Source organism: Syzygium oleosum, unplaced genomic scaffold (genome assembly GCF_021117445.2).
Source record: "Syzygium oleosum isolate NSW1041296 unplaced genomic scaffold, Sole_v2.1 Sole_v2.01, whole genome shotgun sequence".
NCBI lineage: Eukaryota > Viridiplantae > Streptophyta > Magnoliopsida > Myrtales > Myrtaceae > Syzygium > Syzygium oleosum.
In genome coordinates this window covers 33977533-34000930 of record NW_026607485.1, presented here as the reverse complement: position 1 = coordinate 34000930, position 23398 = coordinate 33977533, and the positions used below count along the sequence as shown (strand labels likewise).

The window sequence follows — 23398 nt, the reverse complement described above, 5'->3', positions numbered from 1 at the left end:
ATTTTATATCTCAGCAAAAAAATTTCTGATTTGCTGTATCTGGGGTTTACAGTCACTCTTGAGACCCAGACTTTAGCTGATTCTAAGCTTGGCAACACTTTTGGAAAATTTTCGAAAAAAAACGGAAGCCTCTTAGATCTAATAATGTAGAACATCCATTAGTTGAAAAAAAACGGTGCTTATGAGTAATATTTTTCCGCCAAATGCTCCGGAACTAGGGTTAGCCTGTTGACGGTCTATCTATATCAGGATGTCATCCTTACCTAACATTAGGAAAACATCTCAAAATAATCATATTGATGGGAACAAGGTCTACTCTGGACAAGCCCATTACCAAAATTCCTGCCTACATGCCTTTTATATTGTCGATCTTGTTCGTGTCTTCCTGTTAGGCACAGAAAATTAATCCAAGGACATCCTCATGCTCTATGACCCAACCAACTCAATAGCTGTGTTCTTTATGCAAAATGACCTAGCTCTCCTTATTTTGTACTTAACAGAAATAATGTCCGAACACGGGATCTTTCGGGTTATAAAAGGGTAAAGGGGCAATGAAAACAACGATTCTTTTACCCGCCCCCTCCCCCCCCCCTTTTCACTTTGCAAGCTTGTTTCAGCAACGATTTGCATCATCAGACTATAATAAAAACCTGATGTTTACATTTTGCTGTATCTCTTAACTTTAATCTCAAATTGTGAAAAGAAGAACATTGAAGCAACTACGACCATGCCAAATATCTGTCCCGTTACTTTAACTTGACAAAAGGACAAATCAGCTGCAGGATCAATAGGTTCTGTTGTCTTAGTCTGATGAATCCTCATTTTTTTATTAGTACCATAAGTATGATAAATAATCATTATCGTTGTTATTATTGTTATTTCTATTATGTAAAAAGGATTTTTAAACTGTTAGTTTGAAGGTATCCGCGGGATATATAATAGAGCACATAATGGAGTACCAGAGTTAGCAAGGTGTTGGACCAAATGCGGATCATTTCCCAGACAATTTTATAATGGGGGATGGACATAGCTGGCGACATCAGATGCGCACAACAAAAGCAGCACCAAGGTACTGAGTTAGAAAAAGAACACAAAAAGCATGTCGCTATCAAAACACAGCATAGGCTGTATCAAAATGAAGCAGACAGACCCTCCAATCATTGAAAAGGTCAAAACTTGAGCACTTCAAAAAATTATACGTTAAATAGAAAGAGTTATTGTGGTTGTCCCTATCTGATATGTGATAGAGAATATGCATTTCCCTCCAAATGCATATAGACAGAGAACATATCAAATGTCTCACCCTGTGCTGCCCAGTGGTGGCTCATCCATCCTCCATGGACTCTGTCAATTTTAGTGATCAGCCTGTCTTTTCAGTTTGTCCATTCTATATTGCTTTCCCACGAAAAAAGAATAAAACTTCATTGCAATTGTAATTGATGCCCATATGGTTTATCAGGGTGAGTGGTGTACTTGAGGTCACCAGATTCCATCTCCAAGTTTGCTTATTGTTGCTCCAAGGTCTCCACAATTCAACTTATCTGAGGAAGTTTTACAACTTCTTTTATGTTCTTGCCTTTCACATAATTCTATGAGAGATGGATGGTGAAGTGATAGTTGTGGCAGTTGATGCAAGTAAAGAGATAACGGATTATGCTCTCGAATGGGCAGTGCGCAATCTGACCAAGACTTCGGACTCTGTATTCCTATTTGCCGTTCTTCCTTCTAAAGCTCCCGCTGGTGCCGATAGGACACATAAGTCTAAGACATCGTGGTTTTTCTCTGGTGAGCATCCCAAAGACAGCAGATTTAGCTTGTTAATGTAATTCTTAAAATTCTTGTTGTATGTTTGTGACCCTGTGGTCATTCCTTAGGCTTGCTCAAGAAGTGGGGTCTCAGCCACAATGACAAGATTTCGTTAGATAACATGGCCCGAGCACTCAACGATGGAGTAGAAACTGATGTAAACCTGAAGGTGAAAGGTGTTTGTGAGCTTATGATGTGGCACGTATTTTCGGCTCACAAAATCAAGCAGGTAATCACATTTGTGGTTTATGATAAACAGTGATGGTGTAGTTTTAAATTGCTAGTGTCATTTCTGATGCATATTGTTGAGTGATAGGTGCACAGTATAGTCAAAGTCATAACAGATGCACAGCCAGGGTCAGTTGCGACTGCAGCTGGAGAGCTTGGAGCAACCTGGGTAGTTCTAGATAGGTAAGCACCCGTAATCTTATGCCCACATCTCAATTCTTGTGAAAAACATTATCCTTAATATCTAGGGGGAATTCCTCATAACGACTCAATGAATTAACCGTGTTTATTCTTCCTATTCTGAGTGATTAACTAGAGCACTAATGATGCTGAGAGCCTTTAAACTGCAGACGGTTGAAGAAAGAGGGTGACAACTGTTTGAAACAATTGATCTGTAACATAGTACTTGTAGACCACGCCATCCCAAGGATCCTGAGAGCAGTTAATCCCCATATTCAGAAGAAAGTTAACACTAAAGTGGACCAAAATGACCCCACAGTAGCTGACATGCTTGGCGTAGTTACTGCATACAACTATAAAGATAATAGCAGTCCAGCGATTCATAGCAGTCTCGGGTTTGGAAGTCCAAATATTAAGGCAGACACATCGTCCTCACTTTCTACCACAGAGAAGGACCCCTTTTACTTGCTCAATGCTACCACTAGAGATGTGACGCTGTACAGTTCGCGTATACATCTCAATTCTCAGTATTTCCACCAGGAGACGAAAATCCAGGCTGCATTCAAACCCTCTGTGGAAAATACTAATCATCAATCGGTGAGGAAGGTGTCAAACTCCAACATTGACGAGACACTTCTTAGAGCATCAGCTACTCCTTTGGAGCCAAAAAGGAAAAGCTATAGTGGTCCTCTGAAGACTAAAAGCGGTAAGCCAAAATGAAAGAAAACATATTGAAAGAGCTTTGCACTAACACGCTAAAGCTGTTTGTTATTTTAAAGCAGAAATGGCAAAGGGTAATAATCTTAAAGCAGTGAACATGGTTCCAGTCCCAGCGAGACGATCAGTAGATTCATCACGCTTATGGCAAAAAGCAGACAGCCCACAACAGTCAAAAGAGCTGATCACAAGAAAAGACCCTTCAACTTTCCACGACAATCAACCAACAGCAGTCCCTTCTATTAGTATTCCACGAATATCGAGTGTCAGGAGAGCTGTGTCTCTCTCAATTAAACATCCCCCGACACCTCCACCTCTCTGCTCTGTCTGTAAGCTTAATGCTCCGCATTTTGGTAAGGCTCCTAGGAAGTTCAGTTACGAAGAGATTGAAAGAGCTACCAATAAATTCGCAGCAGAAAACTTCTTGGCAGAAGGTGGATTTGGTCCTGTCTATAGAGGAGTGTTAGCCGATGGACAAGTCGTTGCAGTGAAGCAGCACAAGTTCTTGAGTGCACAAGGTGCATCAGAGTTCTGTTCCGAAATTGAAGTGCTGAGTTGTGCACAGCATAAGAACTTGGTGATGTTAGTGGGCTATTGCATCGAAACAGAATGGCTCCTCATATATGAGTTTGCTTGCAATGGTTCATTGGACAAGCATCTGTACGGTAAAGCTCTGTAATGCTGTAGTTGTTTATGCTTCCTTTTGTTTTTGATCGGATCCTTTACCATCAGAAGTTCCGATAAAGCCATATCGTGATAGACACTTGCGCATGCAAAAATTACTTGATCTGATAGGCAAATAAAATTTCCAGGAAAAGAGTCATCCGAGTTGCTGACCTGGCCTAATCGGATGAAGGTTGCAATAGGAGCTGCAAGAGGCTTGAGATATCTTCATGAAGATTGTCGAGTCGGATGCATTATACATAGAGACTTCAGGCCCAACAACATCCTCCTCACCCATGACTTTGAACCCATGGTAATTCCATCGCTATTCTTTACATACTTTTCAATACCTATGCCTGCATCGACTTCGTTCATGGCATGAATTTTCTTAAAATTCACATATTTGCCTCTTCCAGATTGTGAACGTGGTAGGAAAAATAATTATGTGATTCAGTGACCAACCTATATAGCAGAAAACAAAAGCCTCATAAATGTATGGGCTCACAAGCATTATGTTAGACTACATGAAGATGCGGTTTTGAGCATTGCCTCATTATGATGCCTTAAGTCAATAGCTTGTTCATCTGTCAGTGGGAACTGTGATTTGAATGAAATACATTCCACATATGAAAGTAGTGAGTGATTTTAGCTACTGACAGCTGTGTCTCACATTTAGGTGGGTGATTTTGGCCTAGCAAGGTGGCAAGCAGATGGCCAAGCAGCCGAGGAGACACGGGTTGTTGGTGCATTTGGGTATTTACTGAATCTTACTATTGTTCTATCATAATCTTCTAATTCTCAGCATCACAATTTGGTTAAAAATGGTGTTCTTCCCATAAATATCTTACTGTAATCTCTACGTGCTAATGGTTTTCTCTGCCTCCTATGAGACTACGAGTTCATATCTTGTTTGATTGTCTCAATGAGCTTCAGTGAAGCAATTGCTTCCAGAGGCAACTTTCCTTAATGTTGGTATTACTTATTAGCAAGCTTCCCATAAATATCTTACTGACTAATTTTCTTGCAGAGTAAATTAATGGAGTGCCTTCTTTCCTACTTATGACTGGAAGAACGGTCACCTCCTTTTGGATTTTTTGGACGAGATCTATGAATCTGGTTTAGTAAACAAGCATGGAATAATTTCTAAGTAGACCTAAGCAATCAATATTCTACTGAATTTCCAGTCTAGCCTCCAGCAAATTATTTTATCAGAGAAAATGGCTCTTACACATAAATTAATGTTTATGTAGGTACTTGGCTCCAGAGTATACTCAGACTGGGCTTATAACAGAGAAAGCTGATGTATATGCATATGGGATAGTTCTGTTGGAGCTACTAAGTGGCTTTAAGGCCACTGATTTTTCAAGAAGTACTGGAAAACAGTTTGTGTCTGATTGGGCAAGTCTTCTCACCATCTTGCATTACACTGCATAGGAGAAACTTCAAAGAACCATTATTTTGTTAGTTTATAACTGGTAGACTCACTTTGATTATCTAGCACTTTTAACTTGGAAAAAATGGAAAACAACAGGATGAGAGTAGTCTCTAATATCGTCATTTTTCCTTTGTCTGTTGTGCAGGGCCTTCCGTTGCTGAAAAGGGGGATGATTAATGGGATAATAGATCCACAACTGTTAGACAAGTGCGTAAAATGGGAAGTGGATGCCATGATGCACGCTGCAGAATTGTGTCTCTCACCACTGCCAGAACAAAGACCAAGGATGTCGCAGGTATCTTTCAACACCACTAGAAGTCTTTAAATGTACCTAGAAAACAAATTACACGTTGTCAATAAGTGAACCGACTTGTTTATTCTTTGATGACTGCACCCTTTTCCCCCACGACACTAGGACTTTCTTAAAGAACATTTCTTTTTGCAGGTGTTGAAAATACTGGATGGAGATATGCCTGGTATGGCTTTGGCTTTGCCGCAGCATAACCCAAATGAACATGTTGACGGCCAAACCACCTCCTGGGTGATGCATCATAATGTGAACAAAAATCCTTCCAGAGTGAGTGAACCAAAACGAAATGGCCAAGATACTACATGCGAGCCAGCATTGCTTTTGGATGGTTCTGGAGTGGAAAGAAGTCCTCATGCTTCAAATTGTTCAGAGATGCTCGTAAGTGAAGAATACCAGGCATATTTACGGGGTTCATTGGCCAAATTTATACAGGATATGAGGGTACATTAATGGTAACATGTAGTAGCTGAACAAGTGATTATATTGGATGAATCAGTGTTGTAAAGTTTTTGTGAACGGTATAGTTAACGCATAGAATTGCAATTGCTGAGTACGAGGCTTAAGCAGAAGCATCTTCTGACCAGGCATATATCGGTGTTCACCACACAAGACCCTTCAATGTTTATCTACACAGTGACGAGTTTCTACTTTCTCCATAAAGTTAGTATTCATAAGATTCTTGTGTGAGCATGGAAACCCAACTAGAATGGGAGGTCTACAATGTTTCTGCCTTAAGTAATGAAGTGCCTTATAAAAGAGCTGTGGTAATTAGCTTCTTTTTTCAATAAAATACCCACGCCAGCTTCTCATTAAACAGTGAATAACCATTGAACTACCTTATGTAATTCAGTAAGAGGTACTTTAATAGCAGACACTCTTCGCAAAAGTATATTTCAACAGTGAGATTTTTAGACAAGATGAGACAGTTAAGTGAGCTTGGAGATTATAGATACTAATGGAACTTGCATTAACGGAACTTATTCATCTCTCTGCTTGTAAATTTTATTACCGTCACAAGGAAGATAACTACCTGAAATGATATTTTGCCTTGTCTACTCAGATTCCATGATTCATTGGTAAATTTGGAGGATCATGTCCGATATGCAGTACAGATTCAGCATTCAACATTTTCCAATATATGGGTCTTTCAGCTTACTTAGCGAATCCCTTTCACGAAAAGAAAGAAAATGAACCAATCATCATCTTGTCAAAATATAGCTTTGGTATTTGTTCTATATGGCCAAAATTCTGAGGGAACATATATAAACAACAAAAGGAGTATAATATAGATGACGTATATGATAGCATCACAAGGTTTCAATGATCTATCAAAAAAAAAAAAATCAAGTATTAGGTGTAGGAGTATATTCTAATAATATTATAGAAGATCAAAGCTTGAGTGTTATGTGCAAAAAATCTCACCCCATCCGTCCGAACTGAAATCTCTAGCATCACGCACATATGTGACTGGAAACTCTAGCTTGAGTGTTATGCTTGGAGGTATTGCAATCACAATAAAGATAGAAGTACGTCGAGAAGGACCCCACACATAAGTATGAATCACATGAAAAGGGAAACAACTTTTATTATTTGAAGATGAATATGTAGAACGAGTTTGTTTAGCAAAGACACAAGCTTCACAAAAAAACTTATCTTTATTACAAGCTGAAACGTGACTCGAGAAATTTTTTTCTAAAGTTCCTAAAGAGAAATGACCTAATCTGCAGTGCCACTGATGGAGATCTGTCAATGCTGAATTAACTTGATGGGGTGTAGTAGACGAAGTAGAAGTGAAACTCCACTACCCTCGAGCAGATAAAGACCACCATCCAATCTACCATATCCAATCTCCTTCTCCATTACCAGATCCTAGAAAATACAATAAGAAGGAAAAGGAGTTACTTTACAATTTAAGTCTCGAGTCAGACTACTAATAGAAAGGATATTAGTAGAGAATGATGGAATATGTAAAACAGAAGACAAGGAGAGTGTGGAGGAACAATTGATAGACCCTTTTTCCAACGATGGAAGAGAGGGTTCCATTAGCTACACAAACTTTGTCTCTACTGGAAGTAGGGGTGTATTGATGAAAGAGACTAGAAGAACCTGTCATATGATCTGTAGCCCCTGTATCAATGATCCATGGGCTGGAAACAACAGATGTATTAAACCCCCCAAAAAAGATACCTGAAGTGGCTACATTTGAAGCAAAATGGGAAGGCAAATTGGCAACTATGGAGAAAGCAGCAGTAGTAGAAGCTTTTAGTAGACGTCGAAATGCCTGAAGTTCTTTCTGGGATAAACCGATATCAGTAGTAGGTGTAGCAGTAACAGTTTCAATATGCTTTGCTTTGTTTTTTGCTTTTCTTTGTGCCTTTTTTACCTCAAAATCTGCAGATTTTCCATGTAACTTCCAGCATGTAGCCTTAATATGATAAGGCCTATGACAATATTCACACTTCACAACTTCCTTAGGGGTATCATTAAATCGAGAGAACGAACTAGATTTAGTAATAGTGCCAGCACTGATTTGAAGAGCAGATCGATCAATAGTAGAGGAGTGGAGCATTGCTGTCCTACAGCTTTCTTCTGAGTGAACTAGGGCATATGATTGTTTCAGAGTGGGGAATGTAGACCGGCTAAGGACTTGAACACGTATCTGATCATATTCAACATTCAATCCTGCCAAGAAATCATAAACTCTGATCTTGTCCACATGGTTCTTGTGGGCAGCGATGTCTATAGCATTGTTTGGTTGATAATCGGTATAATGATCTAACATTTGCCACAAACTCCGAAGCTCAGCATAATATTAAGATACAGTCATCTCCTTCTGAAAAGTGTCATGAACCCTTTTTCGAAGTTCATACACCCGTGCATCATTCCCGATTTGACCATAAGTATCCCTAGTAGCCGGCCAAATCTACACCGCACTATCAATAAGCAAATATCCTTTTGCAATATGTGGCTACATCGAGTTAAGCAAAAAAGACATTACCAAAGAGTCATTCGAGATCCACTTGTCTTGAGTAGCACTTGATGTTTCGGCTTCACAGAAGTGCCGTTGATATGACCTATAAGCCCACAGCCTGCAATGGTCAAGGATACAGATTGAGACCATATCAAATAATTTGTGCCGTCAAGCTTCACAGAGATCGTAGCGAAAGTAATATAATCTGTACGGCTATCTCCTGTAGGTGGAGGGTTCTCAACTGAACCGTCAGACATTGTGTCACTAGTAATAGGCTAAAATTATCTTCCAAAAAAAAAAAATCAGCTAGATCAGATCAAGGGAAGAAAAAAATCGATAATTCTAATATACCCCAAAGAATCTGAAAAAATATGATGGTCCACGAACTGCAGTGCTTTGGTCTTCACACACAAGAGAATTGTAGGCCAGCGGCAATGCAGAAACAATTCCAGACAAGAAGATCCAAAAAATCACAGAAGAAGTTGAACCACTTATTGCAGACTGTAAAGAATTTTTAGTTATCTCATAGAGGTGAAGTTTAGGGTAGACATTAGATTCGAAGAATCACCTCATTAGTGCCGCCCTACACTGTGAAAGAGAGCAAAGGAAAAGATGAGAAGGAACTGCGGTGGGAGAGAGTGAAGGTATGAAGAGAGGACAAAGAAAGGTTGCGTAGAAGAGAGATTAGGGTTAGGGTTTCAGTTCAGATCTAACTCTGATACCATGTTGAGAGAAAAAACTGAACTGAATGCTTGATTAGATTTATGTGACCCCAAGCTATCTATTTATAATAGAGTCAAAAGGCCAAAATTACAATACTATCCTTCTTGCTGTAATACATAAAATAATAAAGGAAATAGACAAATATGCCCCTATTAGCCAAGTACTCTCAACACCAAGGACTCATGCTTTCCATGGTGTGTGTGAGAAATGATCATATATAAAGGAGGTAAAGGTTATCTCTTGAGTGTTCAAGAGAGTTAACGATGCATAGAGGTTCATCACAAAACAGGCCTGACAGAAAAAAGACTAGAAGCAAAACTTTATTAATCATGGAGTTCTAAGGAGTCTCCTCGTCTCGGAACTCAAAGACTTCCACCCTCAAGTTGTCGTCATCCTCGCCCGGAAGGGTAAATCTGACCCTGCGGCCGGATAACTTGTTCTTATTTTTCTTTAAACAAGATTTCAATTTAAAGGCCTCATCCCGAGATTGGTCAAGCTTCATTTCAGGGCCGCCTTTCCGAAAGATACGATTCCCTTTGTCATCACTTGGGCTGTACGGATCATCCTGTGCACAACCTGCCCATGTTTGATTCTTTGTCTTAGCTCCACCATAACGTCCTTGCATTTTCTGGCGATCACCAGAACCAATGGATTCTTTGCCATCAATAAGTATATCAAAGAATCGCTCACTTCCCATTCGCTGATCTCCATAGCGGGGGCTTTCCACATCTCGAGGCCGACGTTTCACGTGCCAATGAAAGCCACCCTCTTCAGGGGAAGACTCATGCCAACCTTGGGGATCTCCTGGAGGTCCATCTGCTTTGCTTTGGAGCCAAAAAGTAAAGCTATCTGATGACTTTCTGGGTTTTTCAAGATACTGCTCCTTGGAGGTTGTTCCTTCAGACTGACGGCCAGAATTTCCCGAATCAGATTCTCCCAGCTTGGGACTTTTCATATTCAGGCAAGCATAAAGAGATTGTCTTTTCATGAGAGGGGAATGCTTGCCACCAGTATATTTTCGACGAGAGAGTTTTGCAGGGCTAAGGTTATTTTCTGATGTCACTCTCCTCTGGAAATTAGTACCGGCTGGGGAATTCTTCTCAACAAACATAGCAAGATGCTGTTTAGTTGGGGTCAGCAGCACAGACTGATGATGCCCAACTGGATGCACCGATCTTCGATTTCCTTTGACATATCCTTCAAGCTTGTAACTTGGCATATTATGGCAAGCATCTGGGGATCGTCTCTTTAAGAGGTGATGAGTATGTGCCACCTCGTCTGAAGAATCATAGGTGCATGATTCTTCAAGAAGTTGTTCACATACTCTATGCCTGGAACTTGCTTTACTTCTTTCATTGGATGGAGAATCACGGCCTTGTTGCTGCTGCTGCAGGATCTCACCCAGTTGATCAAGACAGTGCTTCTTTGAGGATGTGAGGTTTCCTGCATCACATTCACCGAGCCTGCATCTTTCAGTTTTCTGGCAAGCATTTGGAGATCTCCTTTTCACTATTTTAGTCCTTTCTGAAGAAGAATCATACGGACACGATCCTATTCGAAAGGATTCACGGGCGCGTTCCCTCTCGAAATCTTCACTTGCACGGGAGTCCGGGCTTTGCTGCTGATTCAAGAGCTGATACTGACGGGCTTTGCGCTGCAGCAAGCCATGGACTGTATGGAATGGGACAATATAAAAGACGTCGCCAGGTTGCAAGAGCGACTCGGGCCGAACAACTACCCAGGGGTACTTGAACACATCCGGCCGAGTCACAAAGTGTCTGGGATTTTTCTTCATGACTTCGGCAGCAGTGATCGGTTTTTTGTGCGTTTCAATGATGCCTCCTGGATACACCAGCTTCAGCACAGGCTTCTTGCAAGTAATCGCATCCATCGCTAATGATGTGGTGGAGATTTTGGATCAGGAGACAGTCGAATGGACAGGGGTCGAAATATAAGCCGGCTCATTTAGCCTTATCCTAGAGAGCAGACATTTTTGCCGGCGTAGAAAGCCATGTAACCTGGGAATTGATGTTCTATGCAGTTTGTCTTGACCAGAATGATATTTTAGATGTTTCTGGATATCATCTATGCAGTACACGTCCTCTTCAAGGACTTAGCTTCAGCCATTGACGTGGAGCTTTTGTTTCAGTTCAATGATAGCTCCTTCTATGGGATAGGGAGAGCGAAAACTCAGTCTGCATGATTTGGCTGTGCTCATTTAAAAAGTAATCAATTTGGGGGCAAGTCATTGTCACAGTTCTGATGATTAAGCAGGTGGGGCGAGTAAGAATATCTTGTAACCTCGTCTTCTGCCATGAAATATGATATTTGAGACCTTTGTTGGGCAATTCTCTCTCTAATCTACTAGGAATCTAGGTTCTTATGTTTATTCAGTTTGCTAATATCAGAACTTAAGAGTGATCCACTAAGGTTTGTTGTTTGGCCATCATCTTCAGAGTTTCAGTATTCCATTCGCTCTGTTCCTAGACTTGCGAGACTCCTAGTTCACATGACCATCGATCCAATTCGCGGACCTTTGGAACTAGTTGTTTTCTTTGTACTTCTTTTCACTTCAGAGAGCACAACCTAGATGTATATTAAGCTCCTAATTCAATTTCATGCCAGTGGTGCCAAGATAATGAACTAAAATGATTTTGTTTTCTTGTCCCCCATCTGTCGCATTTCTGAAGAGCAACATAAGCACATAGAGCAATCATTCAAATAATCACTACAACATGCAAAATTGGAAGACATCATAAAACAATTCTGATGTTTCCGGTCTGGTGCGTCCTGGGCTTTTAGGCTAGTTTCATCCTCTTCATAAACCTATGGTAAGATTGCCAGAGGACACGAGTGCATAGAAGCATCCATTTGCAACTGAATTGGAGGAAACCTCCCATTCCAAAAAGAGCCAGATAAGGTTTCACAAGAACTGATTCTGACACACCTTTACTCTAACATGATCACTCATATAAAGAAGCGTCCTTTCTCTAGCTAATGGGAAACTATCAAAAAGATGCTAAGTATCAACGATTTGGTATGGAGTGTCAGCAGGATTGACTCAGGGCCCATGCCGAGCATACCGAAGCTCAGGGGCTAAATCGGGGTTGATCACTGTAACTATTCTGATCGTCTCTCCAGCACAAAGACACATTGACCCACCTTTTGGAAACAAGCAGGTAGAGCACACAGCAATGGCGGCGGCAGAGTAGGACCCTCCACTTTTCGCTCAGAGTGTACGAAGAGCAACACATTTAGATAGATACAATCAGTAGTCTTGCTTACTGGGGCATTCAGATGCCCTGTGCCCTGAACGGCCACATACGAAGCACGATCCTCCAAAGCTCCTGTCATGACACAATGCTGAATCAGTGAGATTTACATGCCCATGTAAAGTATTTCATTGGCGAGTGAAAAGGAATATCTTGCTCAATGGGGGATACTGTATCAAATGTCCAAAACGAAGTCTGCAACACTACATCAATTCCATATGTTCCAAGAGCGGACAAAAATGCTTGAGGAATACTTGCAAGATTTGCATAAGCAGAAAGATATACCTGTCCCTCGAAGATGACCTACTGGATCGCCTACCACCTATAAGCCAATCACTATCATTGTTTCTTGAGGTACGACTTGAGGTGCGACTCCAGTTATTTTCAGTTCTGGAAGCTCGGGCACCACGCTTAAAAAGACCATCATCATCATCAGAACTACGACCACTGCCCCAGCCTAGGGACGATCTCGATCCTCTCCGGTCTCTAGGACTCGTCCGACGACTCCTGTCTCTGCCAGAAAATCTACCATAGAAATCACTAGGGGGCCCATCATCTTGCAGAGCAGGTAACTGTCAATATACAAGATCCAAGTGAATTAGCTTTGAGCATGCAATTAGCACCGAAACTGACACTACAGCAATATCTAAGCATGGAAGCAACTGCATCTAGGTAAACCACAGTAATCTCAACCCTATGAGGTATCTCAAGCTCTCATACAACCTTGGAAATTCTTGTAATAGTGTTCCCAGGTGGTGTTTGCTTACTCAGCAACTCCTTTGCAATCTCCTCCGGAAGATCAAAAACCGCCGCTTGAACCTGTCATTGGCACCATCGACAATATGCAAAAAATGTACAAGACAATAAAGAAAAAATAATGGGAAAATTCATAAAGATAGTGCTCTGGTTTGGTAGATACCCTTTCATCTGCAACCAAATGTATCTTCCCTAGTTCATCTGCTGCCGGAGAATAGACATCAGATAGAAATCCAGTGACAGATCGGGTAGAAAGGAAACCTCTAGAATAAGATGGATCCCGAGTCAATTGCAGCGTAACCCAACCCTACAATGCATGTGTACAGTAGAACATTACAAGATACAGCAGCAGGCAAATTGTCCATTATCTCGAATTACCAGTTAATCGGCAGAAACGTACAAAAACCATGTTCTGAAGAACCAATTGGTATCATTGGTTATATTAATCCACGTTCTCAAATTTTGACAGCAAACAGGATCAACAAATTATTTTCCCGACATAAATGGTCCGTGCCCCAATGAGCAACCACTTCTTTCACTAAATCTTGAAATAAATCTAATAACAGGTAGAGTTATAGAAGCACAGATGACAAGCAAAAGCAAAATTGCCACAAATTAGATGTTTCTAATCTACCTGCTCATGATTTATAAGAGACCGAGAAGTAGGAGGTTGCGAAAAACCACTCAAGTGAGCCAAAGCAGCAGCTAGAGCATTTACACCTTGCTCTTCAATTAGTTTTTGTGCTGTTGGAGTGAAAAACCCCAGAGACTCAGGATGAACTCCTTTGAGGGTCGCAACAACTTGCTCAGCGGATGACTCCAGAACCTCATGCATGGCTGGAGGGCTAATAAACTCAAATGTGCAACCTACATCTCGCTCAATGGATCTGACAGTTCTCCTCTGACTACTTGTATACATCAAGATAGCAGTTCCTTCTTTCCCGGCACGTCCAGTACGACCAGACCGATGGACAAAAGTCTCTGAATCATTCGGCAGTTCATAGTGGATGATCTGGCATTAGGAGATGCATATACTCTTGTTACTCTTATAGACATAGCTTCGTGAGAGGAAAACTAATCGTGCAGGTAAAACAAACATAAAGAACTAAATAACCTACAAGATCAACATTGGGGATATCAAGCCCACGAGATGCAACATCAGTAGCAACAAGAACAGTGAACTTCCCCTGCCGGAAACCATTAAGAGTTCTCTCCCTCTGATGCTGAGAGATATCCCCATGCAATGCTTCAGAGGCAATGCTACTCGTTAGTGCCATTGATACCTCATCAGCATCTCTTTTAGTCTGCGTGAAAACAATGGTCTTCCCACCTTTCGCATACACCTAAGATAGATATACAAAAGGTCATTTATCTAGTATAAGCACAATCTCTTAAAGCCTACCATAAATCATGTAGGCAAGAACAAGATCAAAGCCTTCTTTCACAAAGCAGGAAGAATCTTAAGAAACAGCATGATAGAGAAATTCGGGACAAATGCCTAATGAGAGACATATCCTTATGCAAATGTTAGCGAATCAAACAAGTATCTTGATTGGGGAAAAAGCAATCAAATATGAGGGATGCATCTCCTACCGTGATGAGATCACTTAGAATGGTACGCTTTGAAGTTTGAGTTGCTGATATGGCGTAAATTTTAATTCCCTCAGCGAGTTTTTCATCTTGCTCTCCAACCTACATCAGGGAAATAAAGAGCAGGCAAACCACATAAGCCGTCGCACAACATTTTGATGAGCCACAGTCCTCCATTTCTGTGACCATACTATGTAAAAGTTCAGGCCTATACCCAGTATCGGATCATGCAAGAAGTTGGGCAGATGGAGGCAGATAGATTATTGAGAGAAGAACTTTACCAAGTCAATTGTCAAAGGATTGTTCAGGTGCTTTCTCGCCAGTTTCTTCACCCAGCCAGGCATTGTGGCAGAGAAAAGCATGCTCTGTCGCTGTGAGGGAAGCTTTTCCAAGATCACTTCCACATCTTCCTCAAAACCAACGGCAAGCATCTGATCAGCTTCATCAAGTACCAAAAATTCCACTTCCCCCAATTTAAGGCTGTTACCATTGATCAAATCAATGATTCGACCAGGAGTACCGACAACTACATCGACCCCCCGGGAAAGGGCAGTTTGTTGGGTAATATAAGAAACTCCACCATAAACACACACAGTGCTTAAGTAAGGCGCAGATTCCTTAATTTCTTTCTCTACTTGCTTTGCTAATTCCCTTGTTGGTGCTAGGGCCAAAACTCTAGGAAGTCGCCCACGTCTAAGAGACAGTTACAGTATAATGTGTCATTAGAAAAATGCTCAAACATTGGAGGTTACCAAAAAGGTAAAATTATCCCTCAAATACCTCGAACTTCTATGTTCATCACCATCAGTAAGACGTTTCAGTATAGGAATCCCGAAAGCTAACGTCTTCCCTGTTCCAGTCTTTGCACGAGCAATTAAATCACGCCCTTCAAGCGCAGGGGTTAACACTGCTCTCTAACAATCAAACAACAGTATGAGGAACATGAATTTGCCATTGAAAACATGAAGAAACTTTAGTAGAGTGAACAATAAAAGGGGAAAAGTAACGAGTGAACTATCCCAGTGCTGGCAAAAGTAAAGAAACCGAATATCGAGCCGATTAGAAAAAGGAAACTCTGCATATGTAAAGCCTTAGATCCAACAACATCTTAATGTTGAACAGCTCGATTTTCATCATAGGATAGTCATCTCATGTAAGCTACCACAGAACATCCCAGTATACCTACATTATAATTGCCTACACTTAACTCCATCCATGGTTCGCCTAGTACATTAACAAAGGCCAAAGTTTTCCACTCAATTATCCAGCCAACAAAGTATGCTCGGAAAAAGGAAAACTCAGCCAGCAATAAACAACAGCAATTCACACCCAAAACGAAAATTTACGATACAACAGGGGAGGGGAAGGAAAAAAGGAACAAAACATACTTGAATGGGAAAGAGATGGGTAATGCCACGTTTCCCAAGAGATTCCACGAGCCTCTGAGGCAAACCCAGCTTGGAGAGAGCAAGCTCGTCCTCACTCGCCCTCTCAACCTCGCCACCCTCAGACACGAAACCACCCTCATCCTCACTCACGTCAATCTCACTCTCCGAGAACCCACCAGTCCCCAACTTCTTGAAAGCCTCCTCGCTCAGCACCGAGTTCGGCGTGGCGATAGCAGAAGTCACAAAGCTACTCAGACTCCGCCTAAGGCCGCGCCTTTTCACACACCCACTTTCGAAAGACCCAAAGGGTCTTCGGACATGGCCCTCGTTAGATGAACAGAGCAAGGAATTGAAGTGGGGCTTCTCCAAAAAGGACAAAGAAACCACGGGACCAGCTGATGCAGCACACACTGCTGCTGCTGCTGCTGTTGGGGTCGGTTTCTTGGCTGTCTCAAGAGACTGGCCATGGCAAATGATAGACGGGGTCAGAGACCTACAAGCCATCGAAGATGGTAGCAGAAAACGCTCAAACGGCACAGACTTTTGAGTGAAATTCTATGCTTCGGTGAGGCTGTTAGGAACAAGAAGAAACAGATACTGGCGGCTTGATAGGGAGGTGGGAAGGAGGGAGGGATAAGGTCACGGAGAGGGAGAGAAACGGAGAGGAGATATATGGCCTTCTATCCTCCACCTCTGTCCTCTGCTGCTACCACTATGCTATCGTTTTCTCTTTATAGAGGGGGAGAATTAGCCAGAGGAAGATAATTCGGGACAAATACTGGCGGAGCGATGGAACTGCTGCGATTCTTGATCCGTCCATCGACTGAAATGGGCCGGTGTGCGATCCCTTCCCTGACTTTACAACAACCCATGGACCTCTTTTGGCCCACTTCCCATATTGCTTGGTTTTATTCTCTCTTACAAATCCTCTGTATTTTCACTAGTTGCCTTTTTCATTGTTGCCTGTCTTTTGCATTTTCTCACCATTTTTTTTTTTGCCATCTTTCTTTGTTTGCCTTTAGTGCTTCACGATTGGGGAAAACGATGAAGCTTCAGCTGTCTTTTTGGTCTCGACATCTAAACCGCTTGCTGCGAAAATTAGACGCGATCGAAAACGACGTGTTTTTCGATGACGTTGCAGCGACTGAATTACCTAATCAATTATGCGCTTAACCAGTATTGCCCTTTTCTTGGGTATGACCAGAGCAAGTCATGTAATTATGGCTTATCGATCCGATTTCGCTAGATCATTTAATAGCATACGATCCATTCATCAGCTACTTACTATTTCCTTCTCTCTTTCATAACCTCTCATGCCCTCATTGCAGATGTTCAGCCAAAGAGGCCATTTTGGTCATTCTGCAAGACTGATGTCATATTCCAACTGGGAAATTTACAGCACCAAGATAGTGATCACTGATCATGATGATTATGAGCATTCTGGAACAATTGTAAGCACTAAACAAAAGGGTATGAAATAGTTCCAATTTTTTCTATTTTTGGGCCCAAAAAAGGAGAACGAAAAATAAAAAATATGCGACAGCATATGTTTATTGGACAACCAGAGTCCAGATTGAAGAGAGAGAGAGAGACTATCATGGGTTTGCCAGTGAAGCAAATGCTTCTCCTTCCCCTCGTTCCACCCTCCTCTCAATTTCTTGTTCCCACTCAACTCACTCCATTAAGCAATCCACGATAAAAATCCCATCTTTCCAAGAAATCCCATTCTTTTCCAAGAAGTTGGACAAGATCATTACAACGTTGGACGCGGAGATCTGTTCCGTCTCCTTCAAATCTCCGACGATCCCGACCTCGGCGAGGTTAGTTTCCGGTTTTCTTCTTCCCACCCTTCTCTTTTTGTCCGAACACCCGCTCTTTTTCTTTGCGAAAGTTGTCGAATTTGGGTGATCGTTCGGTTAGCGCGATAATGCTTGTCGTTTGTTAATGGCGGCAGGTGCCCAAGTTGCGGTTCCACTGTTTTTTGCGAACCCCGCGTGAAGAAATGAATGGCGACCGGGATTGTTTAGCCAATTCGAGTGTCAAGAAACAAACTTTACACTAGTTGATGTGAACTTCGGCCGAGGTGCGTGTCTTGTGATTAGCACTGCGTTAATATGTTTTGGTGTTGTTTGTGCCGGTTCCGATTGGCTTAGTGTTTGGAGATGGTTTTCTCCGGTCATGTTAAAGGGTGGAGGACATTGGTGGAGAAGAAGGTTTGCGATGGGGGAATTCGTGCCGATTTACTTCAACATCATCGCGCTTATGTGCACGGTGGGGGCGATTGCGATAGCAATTCACCACATTTATATGCACTTGGTGAATTACACGGAGCCAACTTATCAACGATATATAGTTCGCATCATCTTCATGGTTCCGGTTAGTACCATGAAATTTCTATATATAAATCCATGAGAAAGATTGGGGAAGCCATGAATATCGCATTCTTTGTTGTATACTGATTAGCACCTTCCACATCACATTGATTAGCTCGCCTTGATGCCTTTTATTTGAATGTTGGGGAAAATGTCGGTGGACGTAAGATTTTGGGGTTAGTGATTCTGCATCAACATTCTGGAGGTTGAAACTAGATATACAAAACAAAAATTGCACTGAATTTTTGCGAAAACTTCAACCGCAACATTGGAGCTGTAGGTTCACTTTTACACCGGTGGTTTGTGAAGTTTTTTGGAGATTTTATCTTGCTTTCTTCCTTACTTTTATTGGATAGGGAAAAGCTCATTGCTTAGTTATAACAATTGAACTTTGAAGTCAGTATGAGAATTGAGAACATTGGTTGGCGCAGTCAGTAGCAGTTGTACTGACGCATCATATCTTATCTTACCTCATGTGTTATGAAATCATATGAATGATGGGTTTCTTGGCATATGGTGTGTTAGAAATGAAATTCTTCTGTAGAGTTGTCTAAATCCTGACTGATTAGCCAAAGAACACAGGCTTTGGTAGAATTTAAAATGAGAAAGCGCACGGAGACTGTCGAAATATATTATAACTTTCCAGTTTTCTAACCTTCACTGACTTTAAGCCCCTATACAAGTCACCCCCTGCCCCTTTTTCCAGAGAAAAAAATTATTATATGTAGGAACCCCGCACCCCCACAACACGAAAAACAAAAACTGCAAGTTAGACTTGAAATGTGTTTACTTTTTGAGATTATGATTTAACCTTTGTTGCCTTTACTATATAACTAATGTCCATCTTATGCTCTTGTCAGGTGTATGCATTGACTTCTTTCTTATCCCTCATAATGAACGAGAATTCAATTTATTTCAATTCCATTCGTGAAGTGTAAGTATTTGCATTTTTAATCCATGGTTACAAAGAATTGGAGAATTTGGTGCAATTTACATGTGCTTTGATGTTTCCTTTCCCTGTCAAATTTTTTTAATACTATAATGATGTTGAGTTTTTTGCTTTCCCATCAAAATTTAAAAGATTACTCAAATTGAAAGTTTCAGGAGTTTTGGATTTAAAATAAGTCAAAGTGCGTGAGTTGCAAGAATTAGGTTGAGCAAAAAAATAAAAAAGTTATAGTCATTCCAAACATGCCCCAAGTATTTGACTTAATTCGTGAAATGTAAGTATTTGAATTTATATTTCTTGAAGGGATGTCTCTGTTTCACGTTTTATTGATTTTGTGTGCTATTCATGTTTTTGTTTTTCTGCTTCTGAAATTTAAGAATATACAGTTTCGGTTGCAAAAGGTAGATGATCGGCCACCTTCATTGGTTGGCCTTTTCTTAGTTCATTGTGTGTCGCACGTACCTGCGTTACGGAGATACAAATTTTTTAACCCGCCTTTAAGGCACTCATAGATGTGATTTATAATTAGATAATGTTAGTGAGTCCTGATGATTATAACTTAGTTTGTTGTTGCTAAATTTTCATAATTTTGGAATTTGCTCTTTCAGGTATGAAGCTTGGGTTATTTATAATTTCCTATCTCTCTGCCTCGCATGGGTCGGTGGTCCAGGAGCCGTTGTGCTGAATTTAAGTGGTCGGATTTTGAAACCATCTTGGTACTTAATGACGTGCTGCTTACCTCCAATGCCATTGGATGGGTGAGTGCTTACCACAAGGCCTTGCCTATTTAGTTTAGCGGGCTCTTTAGGAATATTCAATTGGAAACAGCGCAAGTTTCTTAATTAATCAAGTTACTCTGAGTTATATTTCTTACATTGCATTAGATACCCTTCTGCTTCCCCAAGAAAGTCGAGCAATTCTTGTGAAGTTTCATCAAACTGCTTTCAAGGGAAAACAGAGTTTGACTGGAGTGTTCATATATTGAAACACTATGATTTCCACTTATTTGTGAATGATTTAGACTTCTGAATCTTTCATGCAGGCGCTTTATTCGTAGGTGCAAACAAGGTTGTTTACAGTTTGTGATACTGAAGCCCATTCTAGTTGCTGTCACATTCGTCCTCTATGCTAAGGGAAAATATCATGACGGAAATTTCAGTCCAGCACAGTCATACCTGTATCTCACCATCATCTACACTTTATCCTATACAATGGCACTTTATGCTTTGGTACTATTCTATGTGGCATCCAAAAATTTGCTCCAGCCGTTCAATCCAGTCCCGAAGTTTATAATCATCAAGTCTGTTGTCTTTCTAACTTATTGGCAGGTGAAACTTTTGTTTTGTTTGTCACTTGTGCATTCCTTTGTTTTTCTTTCTGGGGGAAGCGTTTAATGAAAACCATACAAAAACAGGTTGTTGACTTGAGGATTGAAAACAAAGTTGTCATTTTGTCTATTGTGAATAAAAATATGCACGATGGGTTGTGATTTCCCAATAGGTTTTCTCTAGTTTTATTTGCGAATTTTGTTGCTTAGTGAATTGGGTTGCTGGAAAGTGTAAACTAGCTGTCTCTTCATGTCCTCAATATTCTTTTCCATATTGTAGGGCGTCTTGGTTTTCCTTGCTGCAAAGACTGGACTCATCAGAGATGCGGATGAAGCTGCTCAATTCCAAGATTTCATAATATGTGTGGAGATGCTTATTGCTGCAGTAGGTCACCAATATGCCTTCCCATACAAAGAGTATGCGGGTGCAAATATTGGCGGTTCTCGTGGTTTTACTGCGAGTCTTGCACATGCACTAAAGTTAACTGACTTTTACGATGACACTGTCCACCAGGTAAAACTTGGAGGTTGCTGATATCATTTCATGAACGCTATTTTTTTTTTTTTTTTTTTTTGCTTGTGCTGCCCTTAAATGATGATTGAATCAATATTTGTTGCAGTTTGCACCAACTTACCATGAATACGTACTCTACAACCATGATGGTGGCGATGAGGGGACAAGGAAATACAGGTCGCGCACCTTTGTGCCGACTGGCCCGGAAATGGATGCTGTTAGAAGGAACAAGCACATGTTTGGTAACAAAATGGATGAAGTGCAACTCTCCAGCATGTCTTCTTCTGCTACTAGCACTCCTAAGAAATCATCAGTACTGCCCGATTCTGCTACCAGCTCAGAGATCATGAAGTCTTCCCTACTTGTTGACCCATCAAACTCTTCTGCAGTTCCCTACGACATGTCGCTCATTGATGTGGACATATCAAGTTATCCTCCGCATGTTCCTGCAGCAGATGAAGCTAGACAAAGATGACTTGTCGAGCAGTTTTCCCCTTTGGTGAAGGTACAAGATTACTGTCAGGCAGCCTTACACGAGGAGGAAAAAAATGATGGAACAACAGAATTTTGCATGTTGTTTGATTTGGGACCATTTTGCGCCTAAGTTTGTGTAGTGTGATGCAGAAATTGAGCTTGGCTTCTCCCTGAAAGTGTCCTTCTAACAGCCTAATTGTCTGCTGAGCACTGTAGGTACAGAAATCTGTTACATACTTGTAAGCAGAAAATAGTCATGTAATTGTCTGCACCAGTCCTTTTTTTTCCAGCTTCTTGAATGAGCGTTTGCATTCTTAGACATATCTTGGCATCACGATTCTAGTTTTGGAGATCCTTAACTTATTCTCAGATTGCTGCCAGATGAATGGTATTTCCGGTGATCGTCATGGTGAAGATTGTTTTCATCGAGTCGACATGGTAGAATCAATAAGCAAGTGCGAGGGCCATGGCCAACCTTTTCTTCTTTTTTGAGTTGGCATCAGGTCATACTTTTGACTTTTGTCACGAAAGGTCAAGCATCAAAATGCACACCATGGGCTTTTCCCATTCCACCGGCGGCTGCGCAGTGTCACAGCACGATTGCAAACCGAAGAGAATATTAATAAACGTGTGGAAGTTCACAGCTTTTTTACAAGAAACCAAGTAGTACTACTAGGACTTCCCAAAAACCAAAAAGGCTAGAAGAAACCCTACTTATTACTAATATTTCCCTTTGACCTCGTAACCTTTCTTCACTCTTACTTTCCACGGCATATAAACCCCCCGCGTCAGACTCTCACAACCCGCTCTCCTCTCTCTCTCTCTCTCTCTCTCTCTCTCTCTCTCTACCTGCCAATAGAGGGAGAAGACTCTTCTTCCTGTCCGTATAGCGCAACCTGAATCCCTGATACACATGGCCTCCGTGAACCCCAGCCTGATGGGTCCAGTCTTCAGGGTCGACTCCATGGAACACCAGTGCCTGATGATGGAGAAGAGACAGCTCTTCCTCAGGAGCTACCAATTCAGCAGAAAACGGAGCCTCTCGGAGAGGATCAAGAGGTCCTTCACCAGGGTCAAGAGGGTCCTCTGTTTCAGGCTGAGGTCCGCCCGCCGGCTCCGGAAGCTGGTCTGCTCAAGGCTCTCCAGGCTCAGGCACAGGCTCTGCTACTCCAGGAGACGATCAAGGTTCCTTCCCCTCCTCTGCAACAACAACTGCAACAACAATCACACAAGTGATTCATCATCTTGCTTCTCTTTCTTCTCTTGACTCTTATATTCGATTTATTTGTTCAGAGGATATAGTAGTTAATTAACTCCTGCCCTGAAAGATTAATCCCTAGTAGCAGCCTTCCATGCTGAAGTGAAATAGACCCAGAATTCTACATGTATCGAGGATTTAGATGAAGCTAAAATATGAACCTTTTTTCCTTTTCTGGGTTTTTGTTTGTCCACTGTTCTTGATGAGTTTCACTACAAATTCAGACATACACCAACATATCATTGAACCCCATGAATGCAAATATCATAGCAGCCATCAAGAAACAGGGTTTACAGACATGTCTTCTCTGCTGTTTTATTCTTGGATATTTCTGGTACTACGTTTGTTCCTGTTTTTTTCTTTCTTTCTTAATTATATCTGTTTATGTGCACCACGAATGAGGGATGTATAAAAGAATTAGGTGTGGCGTGATAAATGAGAATAATTGACCGAATTAAAGCGAGA

General features: G+C 41.2%; 4 protein-coding genes across 5 annotated transcripts; 3 read left to right on the top strand and 1 right to left on the bottom strand.

The window, feature by feature from the left end:
* Nucleotides 1–1322: 1322 nt before the first annotated feature.
* Nucleotides 1323–6029, top strand: LOC115679176 (CTD kinase subunit alpha-like). 2 transcript variants are annotated; one of them, XR_008817788.1, is made up of 10 exons: nt 1323–1785; nt 1875–2035; nt 2123–2217; nt 2385–2920; nt 2997–3596; nt 3744–3907; nt 4271–4347; nt 4845–5069; nt 5175–5324; nt 5475–6029. XR_008817788.1 is itself a non-coding variant. In XM_030602766.2 (10 exons), exons 1-10 carry the CDS (start codon nt 1599–1601, stop codon nt 5787–5789), a joined length of 2433 nt encoding a protein of 810 aa, XP_030458626.2. In that variant the 5' UTR covers nt 1334–1598; the 3' UTR covers nt 5790–6029. The 2 variants fall into 2 exon arrangements, 1 of the variants encoding a protein (XP_030458626.2); XM_030602766.2 differs by having other exon boundaries at nt 1334–1785; nt 4845–4992.
* Nucleotides 6030–11903: 5874 nt separating this feature from the next.
* Nucleotides 11904–16762, bottom strand: LOC115679203 (DEAD-box ATP-dependent RNA helicase 3, chloroplastic). The gene is made up of 10 exons (XM_030602797.2): nt 16040–16762; nt 15432–15565; nt 14933–15344; nt 14655–14753; nt 14180–14404; nt 13696–14073; nt 13225–13368; nt 13029–13124; nt 12591–12877; nt 11904–12380 (listed from the first exon to the last, which is right to left on the bottom strand). The coding sequence occupies exons 1-10, from the start codon at nt 16541–16543 to the stop codon at nt 12302–12304; spliced, it is 2358 nt and encodes a 785-aa protein (XP_030458657.2). The 5' UTR covers nt 16544–16762; the 3' UTR covers nt 11904–12301.
* An 838-nt stretch (nt 16763–17600) lies between these two features.
* LOC115682328 (uncharacterized) lies at nt 17601–21996 on the top strand. The gene is made up of 8 exons (XM_030606513.2): nt 17601–17859; nt 17994–18122; nt 18227–18415; nt 19272–19345; nt 19969–20118; nt 20403–20688; nt 20968–21201; nt 21308–21996. Exons 3-8 carry the CDS (start codon nt 18260–18262, stop codon nt 21674–21676), a joined length of 1269 nt encoding a protein of 422 aa, XP_030462373.2. The 5' UTR covers nt 17601–17859; nt 17994–18122; nt 18227–18259; the 3' UTR covers nt 21677–21996.
* A 487-nt stretch (nt 21997–22483) lies between these two features.
* LOC115682450 (uncharacterized) lies at nt 22484–23107 on the top strand. The gene has a single exon (XM_030606681.2). It carries the CDS (start codon nt 22589–22591, stop codon nt 22940–22942), a length of 354 nt encoding a protein of 117 aa, XP_030462541.1. The 5' UTR covers nt 22484–22588; the 3' UTR covers nt 22943–23107.
* The last annotated feature ends 291 nt before the right edge of the window (nt 23108–23398 follow it).

What these genes read in the sequence shown, in the direction of transcription:
- LOC115679203 (XM_030602797.2), bottom strand. Translation starts at nt 16,543, where the DNA reads ATGGCTTGTAGGTCTCTGACCCCGTCTATCATTTGCCATGGCCAGTCT. An exon ending in ATATCCCCAATGTTGATCTT is followed by an intron (nt 14,074 to 14,179) that starts GTAGGTTATTTA and finishes TCCTAATGCCAG; the next exon opens with ATCATCCACTATGAACTGCC. An exon ending in AGGTCATCTTCGAGGGACAG is followed by an intron (nt 12,381 to 12,590) that starts GTATATCTTTCT and finishes GTGTCATGACAG; the next exon opens with GAGCTTTGGAGGATCGTGCT.
- LOC115682328 (XM_030606513.2), top strand. Translation starts at nt 18,260, where the DNA reads ATGGGGGAATTCGTGCCGATTTACTTCAACATCATCGCGCTTATGTGC. An exon ending in TTCAATTCCATTCGTGAAGT is followed by an intron (nt 19,346 to 19,968) that starts GTAAGTATTTGC and finishes TTGCTCTTTCAG; the next exon opens with GTATGAAGCTTGGGTTATTT. An exon ending in TCTTTCTAACTTATTGGCAG is followed by an intron (nt 20,689 to 20,967) that starts GTGAAACTTTTG and finishes TCCATATTGTAG; the next exon opens with GGCGTCTTGGTTTTCCTTGC.
- LOC115679176 (XM_030602766.2), top strand. Translation starts at nt 1,599, where the DNA reads ATGGATGGTGAAGTGATAGTTGTGGCAGTTGATGCAAGTAAAGAGATA. An exon ending in ACCTGGGTAGTTCTAGATAG is followed by an intron (nt 2,218 to 2,384) that starts GTAAGCACCCGT and finishes TTTAAACTGCAG; the next exon opens with ACGGTTGAAGAAAGAGGGTG. An exon ending in CCCATGACTTTGAACCCATG is followed by an intron (nt 3,908 to 4,270) that starts GTAATTCCATCG and finishes TCTCACATTTAG; the next exon opens with GTGGGTGATTTTGGCCTAGC.
- LOC115682450 (XM_030606681.2), top strand. Translation starts at nt 22,589, where the DNA reads ATGGCCTCCGTGAACCCCAGCCTGATGGGTCCAGTCTTCAGGGTCGAC.